At 43.8% G+C, this 26,172-nt stretch overlaps 1 protein-coding gene across 2 annotated transcripts in view; it reads left to right on the plus strand.

The window, feature by feature from the left end:
• The window catches only part of KLHL8 (kelch like family member 8), a 122,316-nt gene that overhangs the window by 34,581 nt on the left and 61,563 nt on the right, over positions 1 to 26,172 (plus strand). The window contains exon 3 of one of the 2 annotated variants that reach the window (XM_073599891.1): positions 20,631 to 21,179. The exons of the other annotated variant lie outside the window; for it this stretch is intronic. Coding sequence (XP_073455992.1) covers positions 20,631 to 21,179 — 549 coding nt within the window. The remainder of the gene's footprint in view (positions 1 to 20,630; positions 21,180 to 26,172) is intronic. 2 annotated transcript variants of the gene reach the window in all.

Below are 26,172 nucleotides of genomic sequence, written 5' to 3' on the forward strand. Positions count from 1 at the left end.
GGGGGGGTGGGGGTCAGCCTGTCAGTGCTCAGACCATACGCCGCACACTGCATCAAATTGGTCTGCATGGCTATCATCCCAGAAGGAAGCCTCTTCTCTAGATGATGCACAAGAAAGCCCACACACAGTTTGCTGAAGACAAGAAGACTAAGGACATGGGTTACTGAAACCATGTCCTGTGGTCTGAGACCAAGATAAACTTATTTGATTCAGATGGTGTCAAGCGAGTGTGGCGGCAACCAGGTGAGGAGTAGAAAGACAAGTGTGTCTTGCCTACAGTCAAGCATGGTGGTGGAAGTGTCATGGTCTGGGGCTGCAAGAGTGCTGCCGGCACTGGGGAGCTACAGTTCATTGAGGGAACCATGAATGCCAACGGGTACTGTGACATTGAAGCAGAGCACGATCCCCTCCCTTCGGAGACTGGGCCGCAGGGCAGTATTCCAACATAACGACCCCAAACACACCTCCAAGACGACCACTGCCTAGCTAAAGAAGCTGAGGGTAAAGGTGATGGATTAGCCAAGCATGTCTCCAGACCTAAACCCTATTGAGTATCTGTGGGACATCCTCAAACGGAATGTGGAGGAGGGCAAGGTCTCTAACATCCACCAGCTCTGTGATGTCGTCATAGAGGAGTGGAAGAGGACTTCAGTGGCAACCTGTGAAGCTCTGGTGAACTCCATGCTCAAGAGGGTTAAGGCAGTGCTGGAAAATAATGGTGACCACACAAAATATTAACACTTTGGGCCCAATTTGGACATTTTCATTTAGGGGTGTACTCACTTTTGTTGCCAGCGGTTTAGACATTAAAGTGGATGTAAACCCAATGTCATCCTTTCTAAACTACTGCCATAGGGGTTATCTATAAGGATATACATGCCTCCTGCATGTATCTTTACCGGTCAAATGTCTCCCCTCTGTCTGTTATGAGAACCCAAAAACTGCAGATTGTGTGGGTGGGTCTGTTGTCCGGAGCTCGGTGGGTGGAGTCGTGATGTCAGTAGATTCCCCGCCCACTTCTACACTCCCCTTGTCAATATGCATTTTCTCCTGCACTGAACTTCTGCTATGATCTCTAACATCCAGTGAAAAGACAGGAAAGTAACCACATGACTTCAGAATGCCAAATCATGCTGAGGTGTGGAACAGCCAATCCTTGCAGAGCTGCTGAAGAAAGGAGTGGGGGTGGGAATTAAAAAAATAATACCTGTGTCTTAGGTTAGTGCACGAGATATGTAAATCACCTGTCACTCGCAGCAAGAGGGAGTATTTGACAAAGTTTATCTCTGTCAAGATTTATCTCACTGAACAATAAGAGGATTGCTCAGAGCTGGAATAACTCTTTGCGGCAAGGCTGGGCTCAAACGATAGGACATCTTGTACTCTACATTATGGCATAAAAAAAAAAAAATTCTGGTTTACATCCACTTTAATGGCTGTGTGTTGAGTTATTTTGAGGGGACAGCAAATTTACACTGTTATACAAGCTGTACACTCACTACTTTACATTGTAGCAAAGTGTCATTTCTTCAGTGTTGTCACATGAAGAGATATAATAAAATATTTACAAAAATGGGATGTACTCACTTTTGTGAGATGATATATCTGTCTATCTGTCTCTATTATTCAGCTGACACAAGAGTAAGTACTGACATCACCAAGACAACGGCTCCTCCCACATTACGCCCACCTAATGGGCTGCTTTGGTGTTATTTCGAATCTACGAAACACAATTTTAAGAATGTAACTTTATTTTCCTGGAAAAGTTGGGGATGTTTTATTTAGAGCTGCTTTCATTTTCTTGGGAATATTATAATTTATTTACTAGCGAACATCAACACTGGCTTTGTTTGAAACAACCTGTTTAACATTAAATGTGCTTGTTTAATATTAAACCACATAGTTGTAGAAAGTTAAATAGTTTCTAAGATGACTTTTCATATTGTGACCCATTCGGGGTGGCAGCAACACATATCACTCACATTCATGTGCTTTCTCTGTGATAGTTTCTAAGATGCTTTTGTATTAACACTTAAAGGAAACCACTTACAGTCACTTTTATGCAAAAATGTAAGCATTTAATCTCTAAAGCCTATCTAAACCCCCTCCAAAAAAATAAACAAAATTAAAATATTGCAGTTTGCCAGTCAAAAGATGCCATGGCTGCATAATCATTTGAATTGTATTATTTTATTTTTTGTAGGCTAAGAACATTTTCATTAAGTACAGGCCATACCTGTTGATCTTGCCAAAAATGCAGTTTTCTTGTCGCGAACTATGTGCTAAAAAGTAGACCACAACCATGCTTATCTTGTAAACTACTAGTCTGATCAATCAACCATGTAATGGAGATGAAGTGTTTAAAGTCCAGCCAGGGTGAACACCAAGGCTCTTTCCATAGATAGTTTTTTAATTTTAAGACTTGCCATACATTATACAATTTTCTTATAGATTTACCAAAACCATTTAATGAGGTTGACCCAAAACACTTTCAGTATGTATGCAATCAAGCAGGCTCTTGCACTACATTGAGGTAAACCTAGATAAAATTGAATAAGAAAATTGTGTAATGTATGGCCAGCTAAAGTGTAGACTGGAAGGGATAGAAAATTTTGTTCACAAAGTTATTAGGTGAAGATAAGTAAGAAGGGGGAGGGGGGGGGGGGGATCAAGGAGGAGATCGGGAAGCCTGGAAGGAATACAAAAAAAAGTAGCCACTCCATTTGAGGATTGATAGCTACCTACAAAGGTGTGTGTTTGTCCCCCCCCTTATGCATCCTCTTTTTACTTTAGAGCAGTAAATAGTGGACCGCAGCCTGAAAACGGACCGCAAGGCTCTGCCACTTATCAGCCTGGGTATCCTCTCCTGGCTGACAGCTTCCTTCTTCCACCACAGCATTCATCCATAGCATGCAGAAGGCGCGGCATGCCCAGACAGAGGGCGGGACATGCTTTTCAAGTTAACAAGCCAATAGTTTATTGCTAGGATATGGGACAGTCCTAGCAACTAATCGACTGACTGTTAACATGAAAAAGCATGTCCCGCCCTCTGTCCGGACAGGCCATGCCATAGTTGCATAGTAGGTGAGGTTGAAAAAAGTCCATCAAGTCCAACCTATGTGTGTGATTATGTGTCAGTATTACATTATATATCCATGTATGTTGCGGTCATTCAGGTGCTTATCTAATAGTTTCTTGAAGCTATCGATGCTCACTGCTGAGACCACCGCCTGTGGAAGGGAATTCCACATCCTTGCCGCTCTTACAGTAAAGAACCCTCTACGTAGTTTAAGGTTAAACCTCTTTTCTTCTAATTTTAATGAGTGGCCGCGAGTCTTGTTAAACTCTCTTCTGCGAAAAAGTTTTATTTCTATTGTAGGGTCACCAGTACGGTATTTGTATATCGAAATCATATCCCCTCTCAAGCGTCTCTTCTCCAGAGAGAATAAGTTCAGTGCTCGCAACCTTTCCTCATAACTAAGATCCTCCAGACCCTTTTATTAGCTTTGTTGCCCTTCTTTGTACTCGCTCCATTTCCAGTACATCCTTCCTGAGGACTGGTGCCCAGAACTGGACAGCATACTCCAGGTGCGGCCGGACCAGAGTCTTGTAGAGTGGGAGAATTATCGTTTTATCTCTGCAGTTGATCACCTTTTTAATGCATGCCAATATTCTGTTTGCTTTGTTAGCAGCAGCTTGGCATTGCATGCCATTGCTGAGCCTATCATCTACTAGGACCCCCAGGTCCTTTTCCATCCTAGATTCTCCCAGAGGTTCTTCCCCTAGTGTATAGATTGCATTCATATTTTTGCCACCCAAATGCATTATTTTACATTTTTCTACATTGAACCTCATTTGCCATGTAGTTGCCCACCCCATTAATTTGTTCAGATCTTTTTGCAAGGTTTCCACATCCTGCAGAGAAGTTATTGCCCTGCTTAGCTTAGTATCGTCTGCAAATACAGAGATTGAACTGTTTATCCCATCCTCCAGGTCGTTTATGAACAAATTAAATAGGATTGGTCCCAGCACAGAACCCTGGGGAACCCCACTACCCACCCCTGACCATTCCGAGTACTCCCCCCTTTATCATCACACTCTGAACTTGCCCTTGTAGCCAGTTTTCAATCCATGTACTCACCCTATGGTCCATGCCAACGGACCTTATTTTGTACAGTAAACGTTAATGGGGAACTGTGTCAAATGCTTTTGCAAAATCCAGATACACCACATCTACGGGCCTTCCTTTATCTAGATGGCAACTCACTTCCTCATAGAAGGTTAGTAGATTGGTTTGGCAAGAACGATTCTTCATGAATCCATGCTGATTACTGCTAATGATACCGTTCTTATTACTAAAATCTTGTATATAGTCCCTTATCATCCCCTCCAAGAGTTTACATGCTATTGATGTTAGGCTAACTGGTCTGTAATTCCCAGGGATGTATTTTGGGCCCTTTTTAAATATTGGTGCTACATTGGCTTTTCTCCAATCAGCTGGTATCATTCCAGTCAGTAGACTGTAAAAATTAGGAACAACGGTCTGGCAATCACTTGACTGAGTTCCCTAAGTACCCTCGGATGCAAGCCATCTGGTCCCGGTGATTTATTAATGTTAAGTTTCTCAAGTCTAATTTTAATTCTGTCCTCTGTTAACCATTGAGGTGCTTCCTGTGTTGTGTCATGAGGATAAACACTGCAGTTTTGGTTACTGAAGCCCCCCGATTCACTCGTGAAGACTGAGGAGAAGAATAAATTCAATACCTCCGCCATCTGCCCATCCTTTGTAACCAGATGTCCTTCCTCATTCTTTATGGGGCCAATATGGTCTGTCTTCCCTTTTTTACTGTTTACATACTTAAAGAATTTCTTGGGATTTTTTTTGCTCTCCTCCGTTATGTGTCTTTCATGTTCTATCTTAGCCATCCTAATTGCACCCTTACATTTCTTGTTGCATTCTTTATAAAGTCTGAATGCTGATGATGATCCCTCAACCTTGTATGTTTTGAAGGCCTTCTCCTTTGCTTTTTATATGCATTTTTACATTGGAGTTAAGCCATCCAGGGCTTTTTTTCGCTCTTTTAAATTTATTACCCAATGGGATACATTGGCTAATGCCCTTATTTATTATGCTCTTATTTATTATGCTCTTAAAGCAAATCCATCTCTCCTCCGTATTCTTTGTTCCTAATATTTTATCCCAATTTATGCCTTTTAGCAAGATTTGTAGTTTAGGGAAGTTGGCTCTTTTGAAATTCAGTGCCTTTGTATTCCCTTTGTTTCCTATTTGTGTGATTTATACTGAAACTAATTGACCTGTGATCGCTGTTACCTAAATTGCCCCGTATTTCCTTTTTTTGAATCAGATTTTTTTAATTGATTTTTAAAACATAGGAAGAGAAAAGACTCTTCCTTAAAACAAAAACATACATCAAATTACATTGCCAAGGACATGTTATTATCCAAATGTGCAATCAATCGGCTTATGTTTTCTGCAATATTATGGTATATATAAACTTACAATCGACCTATGAAGACAAATCTTTACATATCATCTATACCAATTTCAGCCTTATCTCATATTTTCTACGATTAGTAAGTGTGTCCTTTTAGTACTTTGTACCCCTACCCCGCTCCCGGCCCTTAGACGGACAATCGGTCGGTGTAGAGGTACCTCTCCCCCCTAAACAGTGGGGGGGGGTGATTCCTGCTTTCTTTCTTTAACTAACGTATAATTAAAACCATATAACTCGTCACTGCAGAGTAAGACAACTTTCTCATCAAAAATATTATGTCAGTTTGATCCATATTCTGAGTCTCTATAACATCATATCATCCTGTATCCATCCAGTGTATACATCTTCCCTCCTCAAACAAGGGGAGTAGGCGTCTGGGTCCTGCCACCGAGTATTTTATTTTGGACCAATTGGAAGGGGGCTAAACCAGGTACCTCCAACCATGGATCCCATATACGTTCAAATTTTGCTGGGCTACCCCTGTGCTGGTATGTCAGCTTTTCCTTCAATAGAGTTTCATTTATGGTGTTCACCCATTCTGCATGTGTCAGCGGTGTCACCGAAAGCCATTTCTTAGCTATAAGTTTTCTAGCAATAAACAGTACTTTGGTAATGGCTATATACGTATGCGGTGTATATAGTTCTTCGTCCAACCATCCCAACAGACACAGCTTGGGGTCAACCACAAATGTAAGATTCCATATTTTATTTATTGAGCTGATTATTTCAGACCAGTATCTTTGCAATTTTGGGCACTTTCAGAGCATGTGTATAAGGGTGCCGTTATCTATCTTACAACGGGGGCAAAAAGGTTCATCTCTTCTGTTCCATTTATATAATTTATAGGGGGTATGGTAGGTTCGGTGTATAATGAATAATTGTGTGAGTTTTTGGGAAGAGGAAAGAGACACCTTGGGCACAGTCTCCATTATAGCAGACCATTCCTCATCTGTAATGTGACCTATATCCTCCCCCCAACTTGTCCTGCATTTTAGTGACATAGTCTTGGATATCTGCATTATTAGTGATTCATATATATATGATATCTGCCCTTTCCTAGACATTGAATTTACCAGCTGTGTGAGCACCATTGGTCTAGTTAATTCCCATTTAGATAGTGTGGTTTGTGCTGAGATGGCGTGTCTAAGTTGTAAATATTGAAAAAACACAACATTTGGTATGCCATACTCTTCCTTTAGGGATTGAAAGGCCCTGTATTTCCACATCCATGATCAGGTCTGTATTGTTGGTAATCAGTAGATCCAGTAATGTTTTATTTCCTGCAAGACATTAAGGAACTGGCGAGCCTTAAATGAATGCGCGGTTCCCTCAGCCCAGTCTGTCTGGATAATTAAAATCTCCCATTATGTTAACACTTCCCATCCTTGCTGCTAATCCAAATTGTGATAGGAGATCTGTCTCCACTCCCTCCCTCAGGTTAGGGGGCCTATAGCATACTCCCAGTATTATTTTCCCCTTAGCTTCATCCCTTTGGAGCTCTACCCATAAGGATTCCACCTCCTCCCTAGCTCCCTCAGTGATGTCATCTCTCACATTCACTTGTACATTATTCTTGATATATAGGCATACCCCTCCCCCTTTTTTACCTTCTCTATCCTTGCGGTAAAGGGTATACCCTTGAATGTTTGCCAGCCAATCATGAGAGCTGTTGAACCAGGTCTCTGAAATTCCCACAAAATCCAAATCCTCCTCGTACAACAGTATCTCTAGTTCACCCATGTTGGCCGCCATGCTCCTGGCATTGGAGAACATGCCACATAGTTTAGACCGGTCGCATATTGTCCTTGTATTGGGTGTTTCGAGATTGCAACTAGGACTTGCTACTATACTTACCTTTTTGTGTTTTTGTGCTTTGGTTAACCTACCACTAATGCCCCCAATACTACTCTCTGGAATATCTTCTGCGCTGACTATCTCTACCCTCTACCTCTGCCCCCCCCCCCATCGCCTAGTTTAAAAACCCCTCTAACTTTTTGGCCATCTTCATTCCCAGCAGATCCGCACCCTTCTCATTTAGGTGCAGTCCATCCCTTCTATAGTACCGGTTATCGACTGAGAAGTCGGCCCAGTCCTCCAGGAACCCAAACCCCTCCTTACTATGTGAAGGAATGTGATGTAGATAATAATAATAGTAATCTGAAAATCTCTATTTTCTTATGTGCATACATATTTTTCTCCTTACTCATTATATAAGTATACAGGTTTGCTCTGTTCCTATATTTTCTCAAGATGGCGGGTACCCCCTGCATCCCACACATCAGAAGAACGCGGAACTGAAGATAAAACCAAAGACAGCCAAACCTCGTTATGAACATTCTCCATTTTCTTTTTCTATCTTAACCAATGAGATGTACCTATTAGACTAACATAGCAATGACGTATTTGTGTGTATAAAACATTAACACCGCCTTGAATAAATTAGAAGTGTAAAAAGTAATGGTGCTGAGCGTGTCTCAGAGTGTTTACTTTTATATGCATGCATATCAACACTTTTCAAATTAGAGACAGCAGCAGATAACCTTGGGCTCGATTGGAGCTCTTAATCATTTCCTTAACAGATGGTGCCGAAACCCGGGACCTCAGGCTACAGTCGAAGTTATACCGCGACAAGCATTCGGGTGTTAACTGATTGATGAGAGTGGGGTTTGCGCAGCCCTAACAGTACCGGTGAGTTTGATTTATATTCTTACCACTGTACGACTCTCTTATCTTTCGGTTGACGGCTGGATTCTGTCGGTATGCTGAGACTGTCTTAGAGGCAGGTATTTCCTCGCCTGAGGTTGTTTAACGAACCTGTCAATGGGTTTCTGCTGACTGTATTTGTTCACTGTCTGCCATTCTTTGGGCTACGAAACTCAGCAGTCTAAAAGTGCTACATGTGTGAATGTGTGTTCTCATTTCCAGACGAGCTGTCGGCTTCTGGAATGAGATGGGTTATTGTGGCAGTCGGTTATAGGACGGTTACTCAAGGATTTGTCGGATCTTTAAAAGGAAATCTCAGCTGCTGGTGTTGCAGTCTGAAAGCATTACAGATGTGTCACCCCCAGATGTGCTGTCGGCCTCTGGGAGGTAACTGTAATGACGGCCTTTAACTGGATTGTGAAGGGGGTGATGTCTGCCCCTGGGGTTATCTTAGCCTGCTGAAATTTTGCAGTTCGAAGAGTGGCAGGTGTAATGTCCTGTCGTGATTGTATTTGTGATTTACTGTTTGCTACGTTGCTCCCTATTACCCCTGATGTGTTTGTTCTTGTTCTGAGATTAACCGTACATTAGTCTTATGTGCCCCCACCGAAGGAATTTGTTGATAAGAACACTGAGAAAAAATATTAACCCCTTGGTTGAGAGAGAGAAAAGAAAGTGATATTGTAAAGGAGAGAAGAAGATGTTGAAATAGTTAACAAAGTTGAAAGAAGTGGCGAAAGTTATGTTGCTGAAGAAACAGGGAGAAAAATCCTGTGTGATAAAGAAAATTGGATAAAGGAAGTTAAGAAAGATGGTGATTGTATTATGTATGTGTATCACAGAGCTGATGATATGTTGGAACTTGAAACAAAGGAGGGGAGGGACAGCACTGCCCTCCGTCTAACAACCACTCCTTTCTCACCACCCAAGCACAACCCACTGTGACAACTCAGCCCGGCGGCCATCTTAGTGCACCCATGCCTTCACTTTCTACCCAGTCCAGTGCACTTCCTGCCGGCGGCCATCTTGGTACACCCAGTAAGCTTAAACAGCCTGTACCCAGCCCTCCCTGTTTTAAACCAAGATGGTTCATACCACACACCTGTCTTCCCCAATACGGGAGCATCACATTCCCAGGCCGGATATGTTGATGATGAAGAAGCGTCTGAGTGGGAAGCCCAACAGCAGGCAGCAAGGCCACCCACTGATTTAACCCCCAATCCGGCTCCGGACTCACAGTTCCGAGAGGATCTCAAACACATGCTGGCAACTAGGGTTGTCCCGATACCACTTTTTTAGGACCGAGTACAAGTACCGATACTACTCGCCGATACCGATTACCGATACTTTTTTTTTAATGTCACGTGACAGTGTTTTGTTTTTCATTTTTTTTTTTTTTTTAACAGTGCTTGCTTTTTTTTTTTTGGGGGGGGGGGGGGGGGTGAACGTTGTATGTGTGTGTTATTTTTTTTTTTTTACAATTTTTATTTTTTACAATAATATTTCTTTTATTCTTTATTGTTTTTTTTTTTTTTAATCAGCCCTTTTGGGGGGCTTTGGTGAGATATCAGGGGTCTTAACACATATCTCAACTGATATCTCCCCCTTGAGACAGAGAAAGAGACAGAGGATAGAGAATCCCCAGTCCCTTTCTCTGCAGCGTCAGCTGCACTGACAATGAATGGAGAGAAGACAGCAGCTTCTCTCCATTCATAAACTGACACATCGTAATCACAGAAGATTACAATGTTTCAGTTATGTGAATGGACAGAGTCAGCTGACTCTATCCATACACAAAGGAAGGAGGAGGGGGAGGACGGAGGAACTGAGGGGGAGAACGGAGGGGACAGATAAGAGCAGAACAGAGGGGACAGCTGAGAGGGACAGATAAGAGCAGAACGGAGGGGACAACTGAGAGGCACAGAGGAACGGAGGGGGCATGGAGGAGGATGCAGTGACAGTCAGCTGTGAGCGATCACCGCTGTCTGTCACTAAAGCTAGTGAAAGCCGCTGGGGGAGAATCTTGTAACTCCCCCACGCGCCGATCACAGCTGACAGTCAAGGTATCGGGGGAGGCATCGGGAGCATTTGCCCGAGTACAAGTACTTGGGCAAATGCTCGGTATCGGTGCCGATACCGATACTAGTATCGGTATCGGGACAACCCTACTGGCAACCGTAAAGAACAGTGCCCCTTGCCAGCCCCTGCCCCAACAACAGTCTCGGTTACCAGAAGGGGCACCAGTGATGTATGTCGCTTTTACTCTATCACAAGCAGCGGCCTTAGTGACAAGTCTGCCTGACCCAGAGAAGCAGCCAATTCCCTTCTACCACAGGATAGTGCAGATACAAGAAACTTACTCAGCTGCCTGGAGAGACTTGATCAGCCTATGCCAAATCAAAGCAGGATATGTCTTTTGGCCAGTCATGCAGACGGCCTTCAATGATGCCAGCCTGACAAGTGCCACTTCCTACACCTCAGGCGTGGAGTTCTGTGCACAACTCCACGACTGGGCAAAGGAGAAGTTGATGGATCAGAAGACCACAATCCAAGATATTACCCAAGATAAAGGGGAGTCTGTGAAGAAGTATCATGCTAGACTCATAAAGGCACACACACACATGTTATCAACTGCTTTTGTTTCAGGGCTCAGAGAGGATATCAGAAAAGGCCTGATGGTGGCCCGCCCTGAATACCATTCAATGAAAATGTCTGATTTATTGTTGGTGACCAGAGGTATAGAAAATCAAAAAGGTAAAAAAACCAATGCCCCTCATGGTAACCCATGACGAAGATCCCGCCTACACTAGTCCACCACCACTGCCCAATACCAGGAAAAGGATCACCTGTTACAACTGTGGGAAACGGGGTCACTTCAGAAAAGAATGCAGAGCCCCAAGATGTCCCAGACGAAAAACCTACCACTTTCCTCATTGACAGGGGTGCAGCCAAAAGTGTGTTGAGGGCGGTGAACCTGCCTAATAGTTCTTTCCTTTCCACTATTGATGTTTCCTGCGTAGGAGTGGATGGGGTGCTCCGCTCCAGTCCATTTGCAGAGCCACTCCAAGTGGGGACATTTCCTGATTTGCTTGCCAGATTCGTGGTGTCCTCTACATGTCCCTTGAATCTACTAGGAGCTGATGTGTTGTCCGGACTACAGGCCTCAATCAGGACACGCCTGAAGGGGGGATGAAGTTACATACTCCCCTATCTTTAGAAGACTCATCTGCTTTATGTTCTCTGCCTCTCCTGATGACACTTAATGAAGCAAAAACTTCAAGTTCAATACTGCAGGAAGTACTTGACAGAATCCCTGCGTGCCTATGGTCCACAAGACCGGAAGACAACGGTCACTTAAAGGTGCCACCAGTTTCAGTCAAGCTAAAAGAGGGCGCTTCATTGCCCCGGAAACCACAATAACCCCAAGAAGAGAATCCTAAAAAGAGAACCAGGTACCTACTGTGGATGCCTTTGACTGCAAAATACCTCACAGAGGTGGACCTTACAAACGTTTTCTTCAGTGTCCACCCTCACCCCTCCTGCTGGTACCTTTTTGCATTCATCCACGGAATGAAACGGAAACATATTTAAACAGTTGTGCCACAAGGGGTACAGAACTTTCCAAGCCAGTCTGCAAAAACTATGGCTATCATCCTTGACACATGACAAGAGGAACAGCCGGAAGTGATTCTCTTCCAACATGTTGATGACCTTCTCCTTTGTGCAGCTGACTTACCCCCTGTTGAAGTCACCTCAGAAAGCCTGTTGTGCTATCTTGCCAACCAGGGCTGCAGAGCCTCAAAGCCCAAATTGCAGTGGTGCTCAACACCTGTCATTTTCCTTGGACTAATTTCCGAGTGCAGAGCATGGATTCCAGAAGCCTTCATACTGATGCTCTGCAATCAGACCCTTCCAGATGTCTCCTGAAGAAATATCTAAAGTTTGAAGCCTTTAAGTGCGCCACCCCCGGCGCTAGGGCTCCCAGCCTACGGCAAAACGCTCAAGTTCTTTGTATCCGAACGTCTGGGACATGCTGCAGGTGTACTCACCCAATCACACGGCATCAGCCTACGCCCTGTAGGATATTATTCCTGTCGACTGGATGTGGTAGCAAGAGGAGGCCTATTGTGTCTGTGAGCTGGCTTTGCTACACAAGCCTTGCTTGACAAAACTTTGAACTTGGTCCTCGGACACTGCCTCGTTCTGCTTGCTCCCCATGACGTTGTTGCCATATTCAACCAAGATCCAGCCGAAACACTTGTCCACTACCAGACACTTGAGACTCCTGTGTTCCCTCCTACTGGACAGCATTACTCTATTAAGTTGTCAAACACTGAACCCTACCACCCTTCTTCCACTTCTCGAGGGGGGAAAAGAGGAGGAGGAGTAGAGTCTTGACTTGTCACCCCATGACCACACAGGACACGCGGTCACCACTGAAAACACTGTTCTACAAGCTGAAGCCTTACCACCGGTGATGTCTACACAGGAGGCAGAGCTGTAAGCACTTACTACAGCACGTAAATGGGCAGAGGGAAAAAGAGCCAACATTCATATGGACTCAAGATATGCTTTCAACATTGCCCATGATTATGGTGTTATCTAGGACAGAGGATTCCTGATGGCTGCAGGAACACCTGTGAAAACTTGATTGATGCCTTGCTTCTCCCAACCCAAGTGACTATTCTGAGTAAAGCACACGACAAAATGAACTCAAAGGAAGCTTAAGGCAATCATCGAGCCAATACAGCTGCCAAACAGACAGCTGGTGGTCCACGGGAAGTGGACAGCAGGGTGGTAGAAGAAGACCACCCCGTGCTTACCTTACAGACTTTCCCAGTGGACAGAGTTCATCTAAAAGAACTACAGGAAACAACAAGTGCGGATAAGAAGGAAAGCTGGAAACGGAGAGGAGCAACTCTCAGAAATGGACTATTCGAGTGCAACAAGAAGCCTTGTCTACCCAGGAGTATGTACCCAGCCGTGGTGCAATGGGCACATGGAGCTGCCCACTTGACAAAGACTTTTATGAACTCTCTTATCAACAAGTGTTGCACCAAGAGTTACTCCACTGACCGACAGCTTCTGCAGATCATGCATTATCTGCACCAAATGTAACCCAGGATGCACAGAAGAAGCACAGAAGAAGCACAGAAGAAGCACCTGGCAAAAGCCCTATACCCCATTCCAGAGGATGCAAATTGATCATTCTCAAGTGCCAAGAAGTGGCAGATTCGAATACGCCCTAGTGGAAGTGGTCATGACTGCCAGGACCACAGCTAAGAAACTACTGAGTGAGATAGTATGTAGATTTGGGGTCCCAGAGGTGATATTGAGAGATCAGGGACCAGCCCTAACAACAACCCTTACTAAAGAGATTTGGGCAGCACTGGGGGTTCAGTTGGCACTACACATCCCATACCACCCTCAAAGTAGCGGGAAGGTAGAAAGGATGAATGGGACACTAAAAACAGGATGTTAAAGATGGCCCAAGAGACTAACATGAGTTGGCCAGACAGTTAGCCCATTGCCCTGTTCAGTGTCAGACACACCCCCAGGGGAAACATGCCCTATCCCCTTATGACATTTTGTTTGGTTCAGCTCCCAGACTTGGTTGTTACTTTCCACAACAGTTACAGTCTGATGTGTTGACTAATTATGTAACCACATTATCACGAGAATTAACCTGAATGCATGTCCAGGTGTTTTCTTCCATTCCAGATCCTGAATTAGATACAGGAACACACCAACTACTGTCTGGAGATACTTGAGCCAAGTTATGATGGTCCATTCCAAGTTTTGCTGACCACAGCCACCTCAGTCAAGTTGGCCAGGAAGAACACCTGAATGCACGCTTATCACTGCAGGAGAGCGTGTTTTCGGGTGCTGCATATCCTTTTCCTGTTTGATCTGGGGGGGGGGCCCAGGAGGTGGCCATCACAAAAATGATAACATAATTACGTTTTAGTGTAACTCTTCAGGTACACATGTGACCACCTTTACCTTAGATTACTGTGACATAGTACCTAGTCCGTTTGACCCTTCATGGTGATGCCATTGGTACAGTGATATCCCTGATGGTAAGGACATATATGTATGCCACACAGACAGTTACTGGGGACAGAGTTGTGGTTTCTGTGGGGGCCAGTGGGTTGGAACCCAGGGCCAGACTGGGCGACCACAGAGTGCATTAGACAAAAAAGCTGAAAATAGAAAGCCCCATATCCTAACCAAAGATACCCCTGATACATACACTGACCCAGCACACAGTCAGAGGAGGAAGCGAGCAGCTCTCTCCAGAAGCTTTGATCCTCATGTATACATACATGTCATAGGGGTTACAAGGGGGGTCCCTGATGAGTTTAAAGCCAGGGATCAGGTAAAAGCTGGTTTTGAGTCTTTGATCCCCATAACAACTGTCAGCAAGAATGTAGATTGGATTAACTACATGTCATGGTTATGCAATAGAGTTTGTCGATCAGCATACCTGTCTCCATGTGTTCATCTCTAGAGACCAGCTGACCCTCACCTGATTGCTTTTGTAACCTCTCCTATAAGCATGGCCCCACCCCAGGCCCTATCAGGGAACCCTATATTAACCTGTGCACTGCAAGCCAGCAGTGCTGATCAACCACTGTGTGTTAGCCTCTGTGTGTACTTGCTATGTTTCCTACATCTGATTTCTGTTACTGACTTTGGCCTGTTCCCGACCATCCCTGTTTGCCTGTGACCCTGATGTTCCAGCCTGCTGCCTCCTTCCTCTTCTCCTGTAGTCTACCGTGAGCGTGAGCTGTGAGACCCTGGGGGCCGCGACCTGGAGCCAGACTGCAGCGCAGTCCATCCTTACCATTAAAGGCTCTGGTGAACACCTGCTGGCTCTTAGACTCCGCGCCCTGGGGAATCTTTGCTCTAGCTCCCGGTGGGATCTGTGTCAGTGATCCAGTAGACCTGCTTCCTGAACCTCCCAGGGTACAATCCGCAGCAGTCAGCCATAGGGTCCACTACCTTGCGGTGCACTCCTGATCACCCAGCCTCTAGGTGACCTGACACTACACATATTATAACCAACAGAGATTTGTAAATTACACTAAAGATGCCCTCCAGGGAATTGCTGACCAGTTAGCCCCCACTTCCTACATGACATTCCAGGACCGGATGGCCTTAGACATGGTGCTAGCTGGGAAAGGAGGTGTTTTGTAAAATCATAGGAAAAAAAAACGGGAACCTGTTGTACATACATTCCTGATAATACTGGCCCAAATGGTAAGGTTACTCTAGCTATAAAGAAATTAGAAGATCTGTCACTAGAGTTGAAGAAGAACTCGGGTATCACAGACCCATGGGATCAATATTTTAGCTGGATGAGTGGGTGGCAGAAGGTGCTCGTCCAGATAGGGGTAACAGTATTAATAATCCTGGTTCTTTTAGCCCTGATTGTATGCTGTATTCTACCTTTCATAAAAAGTTAATGAACAAGGCTGTAGACAATAGCACACCTACATTTCTCCACCAAGAAGAAGAGGACCTCCTTATGATGGAAGATGACAAACCGTTCACTCCTCTACAGTCACTGCCTGTCCAAAATCTCACAATCCTATAGGGTTATAGGGATAGATAGCGCCTGACTGCACCTCTCCAGCTGTATCGAGGAGGGAAGTGAACAGTTGCTGCCCAATTCTATATACAGCCTAAAAGAGTTGCTGAGGAGAAGGGCCAGGCCAAAGTGGGACCTTTAGTATTAGGGACAGAAAAGAGAAAATAGTCATTTTAGGGGGGATTGTGGAGGAATGTGATGTAGATAATAATAATAGTAATCTGAAAATGTCTATTTTCTTATGTGCATACATATTTTTCTCCTTACTCGTTATATAAGTATACAAGTTTGCTCTGTTCCTATATTTTCTCAAGATGGCGGGTACCCCCTGCATCCCACACATCAGAAGAACGCGGAACTGAAGATAAAACCAAAGACAGCCAAACCTCGTTATGAACATTCTCCATTTTCTTTTTCTATCTTAACCAATGAGATGTACCTATTAGACTAACATAGCAATGACGTATTTGTGTGTATAAAACATTAACACCGCCTTGAATAAATTAGAAGTGTAAAAAGTAACGGTGCTGAGCGTGTCTCAGAGTGTTTACTTTTATATGCATGCATATCAACACTTTTCAAATTAGAGACAGCAGCAGATAACCTTGGGCTCGATTGGAGCTCTTAATCATTTCCTTAACAACTACACCAGCTCTTCAGCCACTTGTTTACTTCCCTAATCTCCCTCTGCCTTTCATGTGTGGCTCAATGTACCAGTAGTATTCCTAAGAATACTACCTTGGAGGTCCTTTTTCCTCAGTTTAGCACCTAAGTCCCTAAAATCGTTCTTTAGGACACTCCATCTGCCTCTGACTTTGTCATTGGTGCCAACGTGCACCATGACAGCTGGGTCTTCCCCAGCCCTTCCCAGTAATCTGTCCACAAGATCCGTGATGTGCCGAACCCGAGTGCCCGGTAGACAGCCTACTGTTCGGCGCTTCAGGTCTTGGTTACAAATTGCCCTCTCTGTCCTTCTAAAAACTGAGTCCCCTACCACCAGAATCTGTCTTTTCTTTCCCTTCGCTGCCCCCCCACTCTCACTGGAGGAGTTCTTCCCCCGGCAGCTAGGAGAGTCCCTCAGCTCCAGCAGTGCTGGTCCCTGACTGGTTTCACCAATGTCACTCAAAGTAGCGTACTTATTGGGATGCTCCAGTCCTGGATCGGCCTCCCTGGCACTTCCCCCTCTACCCCTCCTGACTGTTACCCATCTACTCTTTGCTAGTGCCAGCACCTCTTTGTCTCCACCCGCCTCTGTGCTGGCCCCCACGGCACCTGCCATGTACGTTCCTGGCTCTCCTTTAGTATGGAGGGACTTCTCAGTGCTGACAGTTGCTTCCCCAGATTCAGAACCTGGGCTTCCAGGGAAACAATGTGCTTACATTTTGCACAGCAGTATTCGCCCTTGATCAGATGATCAAGGAACGCATACATGCAGCAAGATGTACAAAGAGTCGCCACTCCACACCCGCCGGGCATCGTACCTATTAAATTTAGTGAGGATTGGGGATTATACCCTGTCCAAATTGCCTAACAGCTAGCTTCCTGGCACTAATACTCAAGACAATACACAGGTACACAACAAGACAATACACAGGTACTCACAGACCTACGTGCACTCGCAATACACAAGTATACAGTACACAATACACAAGTACTAACGATCCACACACACTTCTCCTCACAACCTCCTGTTTTAAAATCTGCCTTCTGCCTTCTACCTGCTGTGGAAGGTAGGATCGAAAAGGTTGGAGGAAGATTGCAGGGACGGAAGCGGTGGCTGTAAAGGGGGCCAGTATACAAAAAAAGGGTGGGGGGGTTTGGGCTTGGCGCTGTGAATGTATACAAGGAAAGGGGGTGCGTGGGCTGTGAAGGGGACTGAGATTAAAGTAAGGGGCTGTGAAGGGGAATGGGGTGCAAGTAGGGGGGGTCTGAGATGCAAGTAAAGGGGACTGGGGTGTTGTGAAGGACAGGAATACAAGTGGGGGGGGGGGGCTGTGAAGGGAACTGGGATGCAAGTAAGAGGGGGGGCTGTGATGTTCCCTGGGGTGCAAGGAAGGGATGCTGTGATGTTCCCTGGGGTGCAAGGAAGGGATGCTGTGATGTCCCCTGGGGTGCAAGGAAGGGATGCTGTGATGTTCCCTGGGGTGCAAGGAAGGGATGCTGTGATGTTCCCTGGGGTGCAAGGAAGGGATGCTGTGATGTTCCCTGGGGTGCAAGGAAGGGATGCTGTGATGTTCCCTGGGGTGCAAGGAAGGGATGCTGTGATGTGAACTGGGATGCAAGTAAAGAGGGGCTGTGAAGGGGACAGGGTTGCCACCTCATGCCTTTAAACCCGATCACATATGAATTATGCAGGTTCTGAGGCTAATTAAATGCAGATAAGGCAAGTGAGTTTACTTACCACCTTAATCGGCCACAGAACCTGTGTAATTAATATGTGTTTGGGTTTAAAGGGATGAGGTGGCAACTCTAGAAGGGGGTGGGGGTCCTGTGATGTAAAGGGGAACAGAGGACATTTAAGTAAAGGAGGTGATGTGAAGCAGGCACTGTAATTTGAAGGGGCTGTATTGTAAATTGATACTTTATTGTAAAGGGGGGGGGGCACTGTAATGCATATGGGGGCTGTATTGTAAGAGGGGGGGGGGGGTCTGTGGTGTAAAGCGCAGGTTCTGCAATGTAAAAGGGGGTGCTGTGGTGGTGGGGGGTCTGTAAAGTAAAAGGACTGATGACACCGTTGTAAAAGGAGAAACTGTGATGTGCCATGGATTTTAATTCAATACCCCTGAGAGAGCTTACCACTTCAGTTTTGTCCCATTGCCTAAACCCATACCTCACTGCTCCTGTTTTGCCTAAACCTATGCCTGTAGCACACAATGGGGGATTTTTTTGTAAAACTGGTGCAGCTGTGCATCGTAACCAATCGGCTTCTAATGTCAGCTTGTTCAATTAAGCTTTATATAAAACCTAGAAGCTAATTGGATACTATGTACTATTGCACAGCTGCACCAGTTTCTGTGTGCACTAGTTTTACTAAATCTCCCCCAATGTCTTCTAGCTCCTTTGTAACTTTATTGTATCAGACATCAGCCTTGCAAATGTACAAACAACTATAATTTAGATGTCAGCGCACACCCTTGGGGATCTCTACAATCGCTGCACCACTTTCTCGATGCTTTACTTCCTCATGCATACACAGAACAGTTGTAGTCTTAGTGATCACCCCTCCTATCTTTTACACAGAACTGTTCACTCAGATTCCTGTACTCACAAAATAGTAATACCATCTATATCTTTAGCAATCGCCTCTTATGTTTCACAAATGTTTATGTTCCTGTTGACTACAAAGTTCTGTTATGTGATAGGAGATGGCATGAGTTTGGGAAGAACTGCAAATGTCACACTTCAGCTTGCCTGCCGAGGTCCCAGTGCCTTCTCCAAAGAGTAAATTTACTGATGTATATACGCAGGATCTTACTAGTCAAAAGATCCTGAGTAAACCCAGTAATCTTCCGTAAAGACCTCGCATACACACAGGTACAGGCATGTAAAAGCGTATACACATATTCACCCTGGTGCAAAAGCTCCAATGGTAATCCTTCATTGGTAAATCAACACATGATATTTTGACTAATCTAAATTCAATTGTAAGTGAAAGGACTGCTGCTACTCCCGACCAGCCCATGTAGATGAACAGAAAAGAACGGCCTCAACCTATGAGTCTCTAATAGGGAAACACGTCAGTGGGCATGGTCTAATGGGTTTCGCCCTGCCCACCATGGCTTCTCCAAGTTGCAGTGACTAAATTTAGTTGTATTTATAATATTTACACGGGCAGAAAAAAAAACTGTTTAGATGTGTACAGAAGATAGTTTTGTACGCAAGTGTGGTAGAAAATAATATAATCTAGGGATTTTCTTGACACAAATGCTAATCCAGGGTGTTACAGAAAGATGGAGAGTAGTATCAATCCTAAATTTTATTTTTTTTATCATATTTGGTGGTACAGTAATTGATTTTCCTTTTGCAGTGAGCTTTTGTTATTGAGTCAATGAAGTGTGTCATGACCTGGCTACAGGCTCTCCCGCCCAATGATCTTCTTTTTTTTTTTTTCGGCTGCGAAAAGGTTTCAAACAGGAAAACCTTAGTATAACTGTTCAAGTTACATTTGATCTGTGATGCTTAACACGCAGACCTGTGGGGTCTAGTCCCACTTGACAGCCCATTAGATCATTAAGGGACTCTACTGAGTTTTTCCAATATCCTTGGATTCCTGGGCAGGCCCAAATTATTTTTTTCAATACATTTCTACAGCAAGGTAAAGATTTTGGTATCCTCAAATGCACCTCCCACCCAAAGTTTGGTTAAAACACTGTTTAAAAATGTATTTTAGAAAAACCGCTATAGTTCACACTGAAGTCTTAAAGTGGAGCTTCACCCAAAAGGGGAAGTTCTGCTTTGAGGCTCCCAGTTTTATAAAAAGGCACTTTTTTGAGGGGGGAGGGGGAGGTACCTGGTTTTGACAAGTACCCTCTTCCGCTCAGATCGTCTAGGCGATTCGAGCAGACGTTCTCTTGCAAATTCTGTTTTTCATTGCTTGCTGTGTTTCGGTTGCATGTAAATGTTGCCCCTTGAGCGTCAAACTAATAAGTACTTCCGTCTTCTCAGATGCTGGCTGCCTATTGTTTTAGCTGTATGCATTTATATGCCAGACTAACAATTTGTAAAAACAAATATCTAGCAGGAAAAGCAATTTTATTTTTTTTAGCAATTTTAAATTTTTATATTTCAAACAATTTTATTTATTTTTTTTGAAACAGGTTGGTTCGAAGTTGATTCCTTGCCACAAACTTGTCTTGGCATGCGTGATACCCTATTTCCGTGCTATGTTCCTTTCTGATATGGCGGAGGCAAAACAAACAGTCATAGAGATCCGGGACTTTGATGGCGATGCCTTTGAAGATCTGGTGAAGTTTGCTTATTCATCCCGAGTGACCCTCACAGTTGATAACGTCCAGCCACTTCTTTATGCGGCCTGCATTCTCCAAGTGGAACTTGTCGCCAAGGCCTGTTGTGAATACATGAAACTACATTTTCATCCCTCTAACTGCCTTGCTGTAAGGGCCTTTGCAGAGAGCCACAATAGAGTAGATTTGATGGACATGGCAGACCGCTTTGCTTGTGACCATTTTGCTGAAGTGGTAGAGTGTGATGACTTTGTCAGCATGTCTCCTCAGCATCTTTATAAGCTGCTGTCTTCTGATGATCTTCATATTGAGAATGAGAAGCAGGTCTACAATGCAGCCATAAAGTGGCTTCGTGCCAACCCCCAGCACCATGAAGCTTGGCTGAATGAAATCCTGTCCCAGGTACCCAATTGTTAAAATAACTAATGTTTGTAAAGCTGATATCCAATGAAAGTGGAAACATCTGTACTTTAACTTCTGATATAGCAACTGTTTTTGAATATTTTACAGCTAAAAAATGCTTTGAGAGGTAGCTTTTAAACAAGAACAGCTTTTTTTTTTAATTTTATTTTTAATTTTTATTGAGCTTCTTCGGCCTCATGCACACAGGGCTTTTTTCCTGCCGCTTATAGCAGTGTCGGGCATCCTTTTTTAAGCTGGGGGGGGGGGGGGGGGCTCTCAATGTTAACCTGTGTGTCCATTTACACTATGGCTTGCAGAGGCTTTTAAAGGTAGGAAAAAAAACCCGCTGACAGTGCGTCCAGGAGCAGCAATGTTTGGGCAGAAAAAACGCTACTGGAAGCTGCTAAAAGCTAGTGCTTGAGCATGAATTGCTTTCCATGGCCACAATAAATTGATTATTCTGGCCAATAAAATGAATTGCCACCCAAGAGCTTGACGCCTGTAAAAGCTCCTAAAAGCTTTAGACACTTTTACAAGCCTCAGGATTTTTTTTATGCCAAAACACTGCTGCCAGGAGGAAAGGCTTCTGGGAGAATTTGCAAAACGTCCTGTGTGCATGAGGCCTTAAAGTGAACCTGCCTTTAGCCTATGAACATTCAAGAGCAAATACAGGTTCAGCTCGTATAAATTAGAATATCATCAAAAAGTTATTTTATTTCAGTATATCAATTCAAAAAGTGAAACTCAAACATTTTATATAGATGCGGTACACAGAGAGTGATTATATTTCAAACATTTCTTACTTTTAATTTTGATGATTGTGGCTTAGAGCTAGTGAGCTAAACTCACAATTCAGTATCTCAGAAAATTAGAATATTACATAAGGGCAATAAAGATTTTTAATACATAAATGGTGGCTTACTGAAAAGAATATATTTTATGTGATATGTGAAACCGGCGCAAAACAAAAATGTGAAAACCCAAATTCAAAAAAATGTATCAACGTGGGGTTTGCTGCAGCTACAATATACCACTAAGAGTAGTGGAAATAGTATAGGAATATGTAAATATGGGTAGCTGCACTAACCCTTTTAATTATAACTCCACTTATGTGTCAAAAAATATCCAATAATGTATTTAACCGGTTCCCGACCAGCTCACGCACATTTACTGCAGCACAATGGCACCGCTGTACAAAATCCCGTACATATACGGGGTTCCCTTTAAGAGCCGCCAGAGTGCACATGCGCCTGCAGCACGGAGGGGGGCGGTCGCTGCTGGTCACGAGTGATCGCATGCACGAGAGCCAGCACGGGGATTTGTGTGTGTGTGTGTGTGTGTGTGTGTGTGTGAACACACAAATCCCTGTTCTGTCAGGGGAGAGGAGACATATTGTTTTTTCCTAGTAAGTAGGAACAATGATATGTCTCCTCCCCTAGTCAGTCCTATCCCCATACAGTTAGAACACACTGAGGGAACACACATTTAATCCCTTGATCGCCCCCTAGTGTTAACCTCTTCCCTGCTCGTGACATTTACACAGTAATCGGTGCATATTTATAGCACTGATCACTGTATAAATGTCAATGGTTCCAAAAAATGTGTCAAAAGTGTCCGCTCTGTCTATCGCAATACCACTAAAAATCACAGGTGACCGCCATTACTTGTAAAAGAAAAAAAAATATCAAAAACGCCATAAATCTTTCCCATAGTTTGTAGGCGCTATAACTTTTTTGCGCAAACCAATATACACCTATTGCTATATAATTTCTATTTTTTTATTTTACCAAAAATATGTAGAAGAATTTATATTGGCCTAAACTGAGGAAGAAATTTTTGTTTTTTAAAAACATTTTTGGGGATATTTATTATTGCAAAATATTTTTTTTCAAAACGCAGAGGTGATCAAATGCCACCAAAAGAAAGCTCTATTTGTGAGGGGGAAAAAAAGGACGTTTGGGTATACCATTGCATGACCGCACAATTGTCAGTTAAAGCGACACAGTGCCAAATTGTAAAGTGCTCTGGTCAGGAAGGGGGTAAAATCTTTCGGGGCTGAAGTGGTTAAAGTGACAACCCCATTGTGCATACACAGATATTATAAAAATATTTGAAATGATAAAAGTTCCAGTTTGGATCATTCACGTAATAGTCCCACTTCCCAAACGTAGATATTAATGTGCTATCTAAAACACTCGTGCTCTGTGATTCACCACCACCTTCCTCAATATGCACTCAGCAGACAATAGTAATGAAAAGCCTATGTTAAGCCTTAGCCCCTTTGGTCCTTTTTTAAATGGATGATCAGTAATATGCCCAGCAGATGCAGCAGTACTCTTTCGTATGGTTCTCAGGTACTCATGTAAAGAAAAACTGCCATCGTTGAGCAAAATGACACATATTTATTCCTTAAAAGTTTACACTTACATGTAATAGTGCCTTAGACCGGCACTGAGTCATTCCAGTATTAGCCTATTCAGCCGTTCCATTTCTGGAAGTCGGCGTGCGCTTCAAGCCTCGCTTTCCGTGCGGGTCAGGATGCATAATATATGCGAAACACGTTGAGGCTAGTTGTGCGACGCTGATGTAATTTCGATGGTTGAAATGATGGCTGTTTTTTTTTTTTTTTTTTTTACATGAGAGCCATATAAGGTGGAGACATATAAAAGAGTACTGCTGCATCTGCTGGGCATATTGCTGATCATCCATTTAAAGGACTAAAGGGGCTAAGGCTTAACATAGGCTTTTTTATTATTATTATTATCTGGTGAATGCATGTTCTGGAAGGTGGTGGTGAATCACGAAGCATGAGTGTTTTGGATAGCACATTAATATTTACGTTTTGGGAAGTGGGACTATTACATGAATAATCCAAACTGGAACTTTTATCATTTCAAATATTTTTAGAACGTCTGTGTATGCACAATTGATTGAGAATATTGATGTGAATTTAATATTGAGCTGGGGTTGTCACTTTAACCGGTTCAATACAGGGCAATTTCACACCCTTCCTTCCCAGGCCAATTTTTAGTTTTTGGCGCTGTCGCACTTTAAACGTCAATTGCGCGGTCGTGTGACGTTGTACCCAAAAAAAATTGATGCCCTTTTTTCACCACAAATAGAGCTTTCTTTTGGTGGTATTTGATCGCCTCTGCGGTTTTTATTTTTTGCGCTACAAACAAAAGAAGAGCGACAATTTTGAAAAAAACACAATATTTTTTACTTTTTGCTATGATAAATATCCCAATTTTTTTTTAAAAAAACAAATTTTTTCCTCAGTTTCGGCCGATACGTATTCTTCTACATATTTTTGGTAAAAAAAAATCGCAATAAGCGTATATTGATTGGTTTGCGCAAAATACGGGATAGATTTATGGCATTTTTAAAAAAAAAAAATATTTATTTTTTTAGTGGCGATCGCGATTTTTTTTCGTGACTGCGACATGGCGGACACATCGGACACTTTTGACACATTTTTGGGACCATTCACATTTATACAGCGATCAATGCTATAAAATTGCATTTATTACTGTGTAAATGTGACAGGCAGTTGAAGGGGTTAACCACTAGGGGGCGGGGAGGGGTTAAGTATGTTTCCTAGGGAATGATTCTAACTGAAGGGGGAGGGGACGCTCAAGGGGAGGAGACCGATCAGTGTTCCTCCGTTCTGGGAACACAGATCGCTCTCCTCAGAGCTGACAGGCTGTGGATCTGTGTGTTTACACACACAGATCCACATGCCGGCCCGGTTAACGGGCAATCGTGGGTGCCCGGCGGACATCGCGGCCGCCAGGCACACGCACCGGGTCCCGAGCAACGCGGCGCGCGCGCCCCCTAGACGGCCGGGAATCCCAGGCCGTCATATGACGTCCACCCAGGATGGGAAATCCCATCTGTGGACGTCATATGTCTATAGCTGGGTAATGAAGTGGTTAAATACATTAGATATTTTTTGACATGTATAGGTGGGGTTATAATTAGAAGGGTTAGCGCAGCTACCCATATTTACTGAAAATGTTCATGTACAGTATAGTATGCTCTCAATACTTGGTCGTGGCTCCTTTTTTCATGAATTACTGCATCAATGTGGAGTGGCATGGATGTGATCAGCCTGTTACACTGTTGAGGTGTTATGGAAGCCCAAGTTGCTTTGATAGTTCCTTTCAGATCATCATTTCCATTTAGGGTTGTGAAAACCTCACAATGTTTGTGTCCCATTTACACAGCCTACTTAAAAAAACAAAACAAAAAAAAAAAAAAAAAAAACGCGCACAAACATTTTTTTCCTTTTAGGGTCCTTTCACACGGGACAGATCCGTGATGATCTGCCCCGTGAACATCCACTTGCTCAGCGGGGATCGCTCCGTGGATCCCCGCTGAGCAGGCAGATGACAGGTCTGTCGCTGCACCCTGTGCAGCGATGGACCTGTCAGAGTGCCGCTCTCCCCTATGGGGGAGGAGATGATGATGGACCGTAGAGTCTGTCGTCATCCGATCCGAAAACGGATGGAAAAGTAGGTTTTCCCTCCGTTACACTTTTTCGGATCGAGTGGGTTGGATGTCAGCGGACATGTCACCGCTGACATCCGACGCTCCATAGAGGTCTATGTAGGGTCCGTTCAGGTCCGCCTAAAAAAACTGACAGGGGGACCTGAACGGATTGTTCATGTGAAAGTGGGAGTCCGGCGACCAATCCTCTTCTTCTTTTTTTTTTTTTTTTTTTTTTTTTTTTTTGAGACACTTTGCTAACCCCAAAATAATACTCACAGTTTGGGTGTAATATTTCCGCCTCTGTTTTCGTACTGAATAATAACTTAAAAAAATGTGATGCTGGCTGTTTCCATCTTGCTTGTGGGCATGTGAAGCCCACAAGCATTCATTTCCTGGATGCGGTGAATGCTGTTCATTCACAGCTTGTTCACACACATGATCATTGTTTTCGCACTGAATCTTGGGAAGCCTGACGCTAATCTCCCAGGAGACAGTGCGGCGT

Source organism: Aquarana catesbeiana, linkage group LG01 (genome assembly GCF_042186555.1).
Source record: "Aquarana catesbeiana isolate 2022-GZ linkage group LG01, ASM4218655v1, whole genome shotgun sequence".
In the NCBI taxonomy this organism is placed as follows: domain Eukaryota; kingdom Metazoa; phylum Chordata; class Amphibia; order Anura; family Ranidae; genus Aquarana; species Aquarana catesbeiana.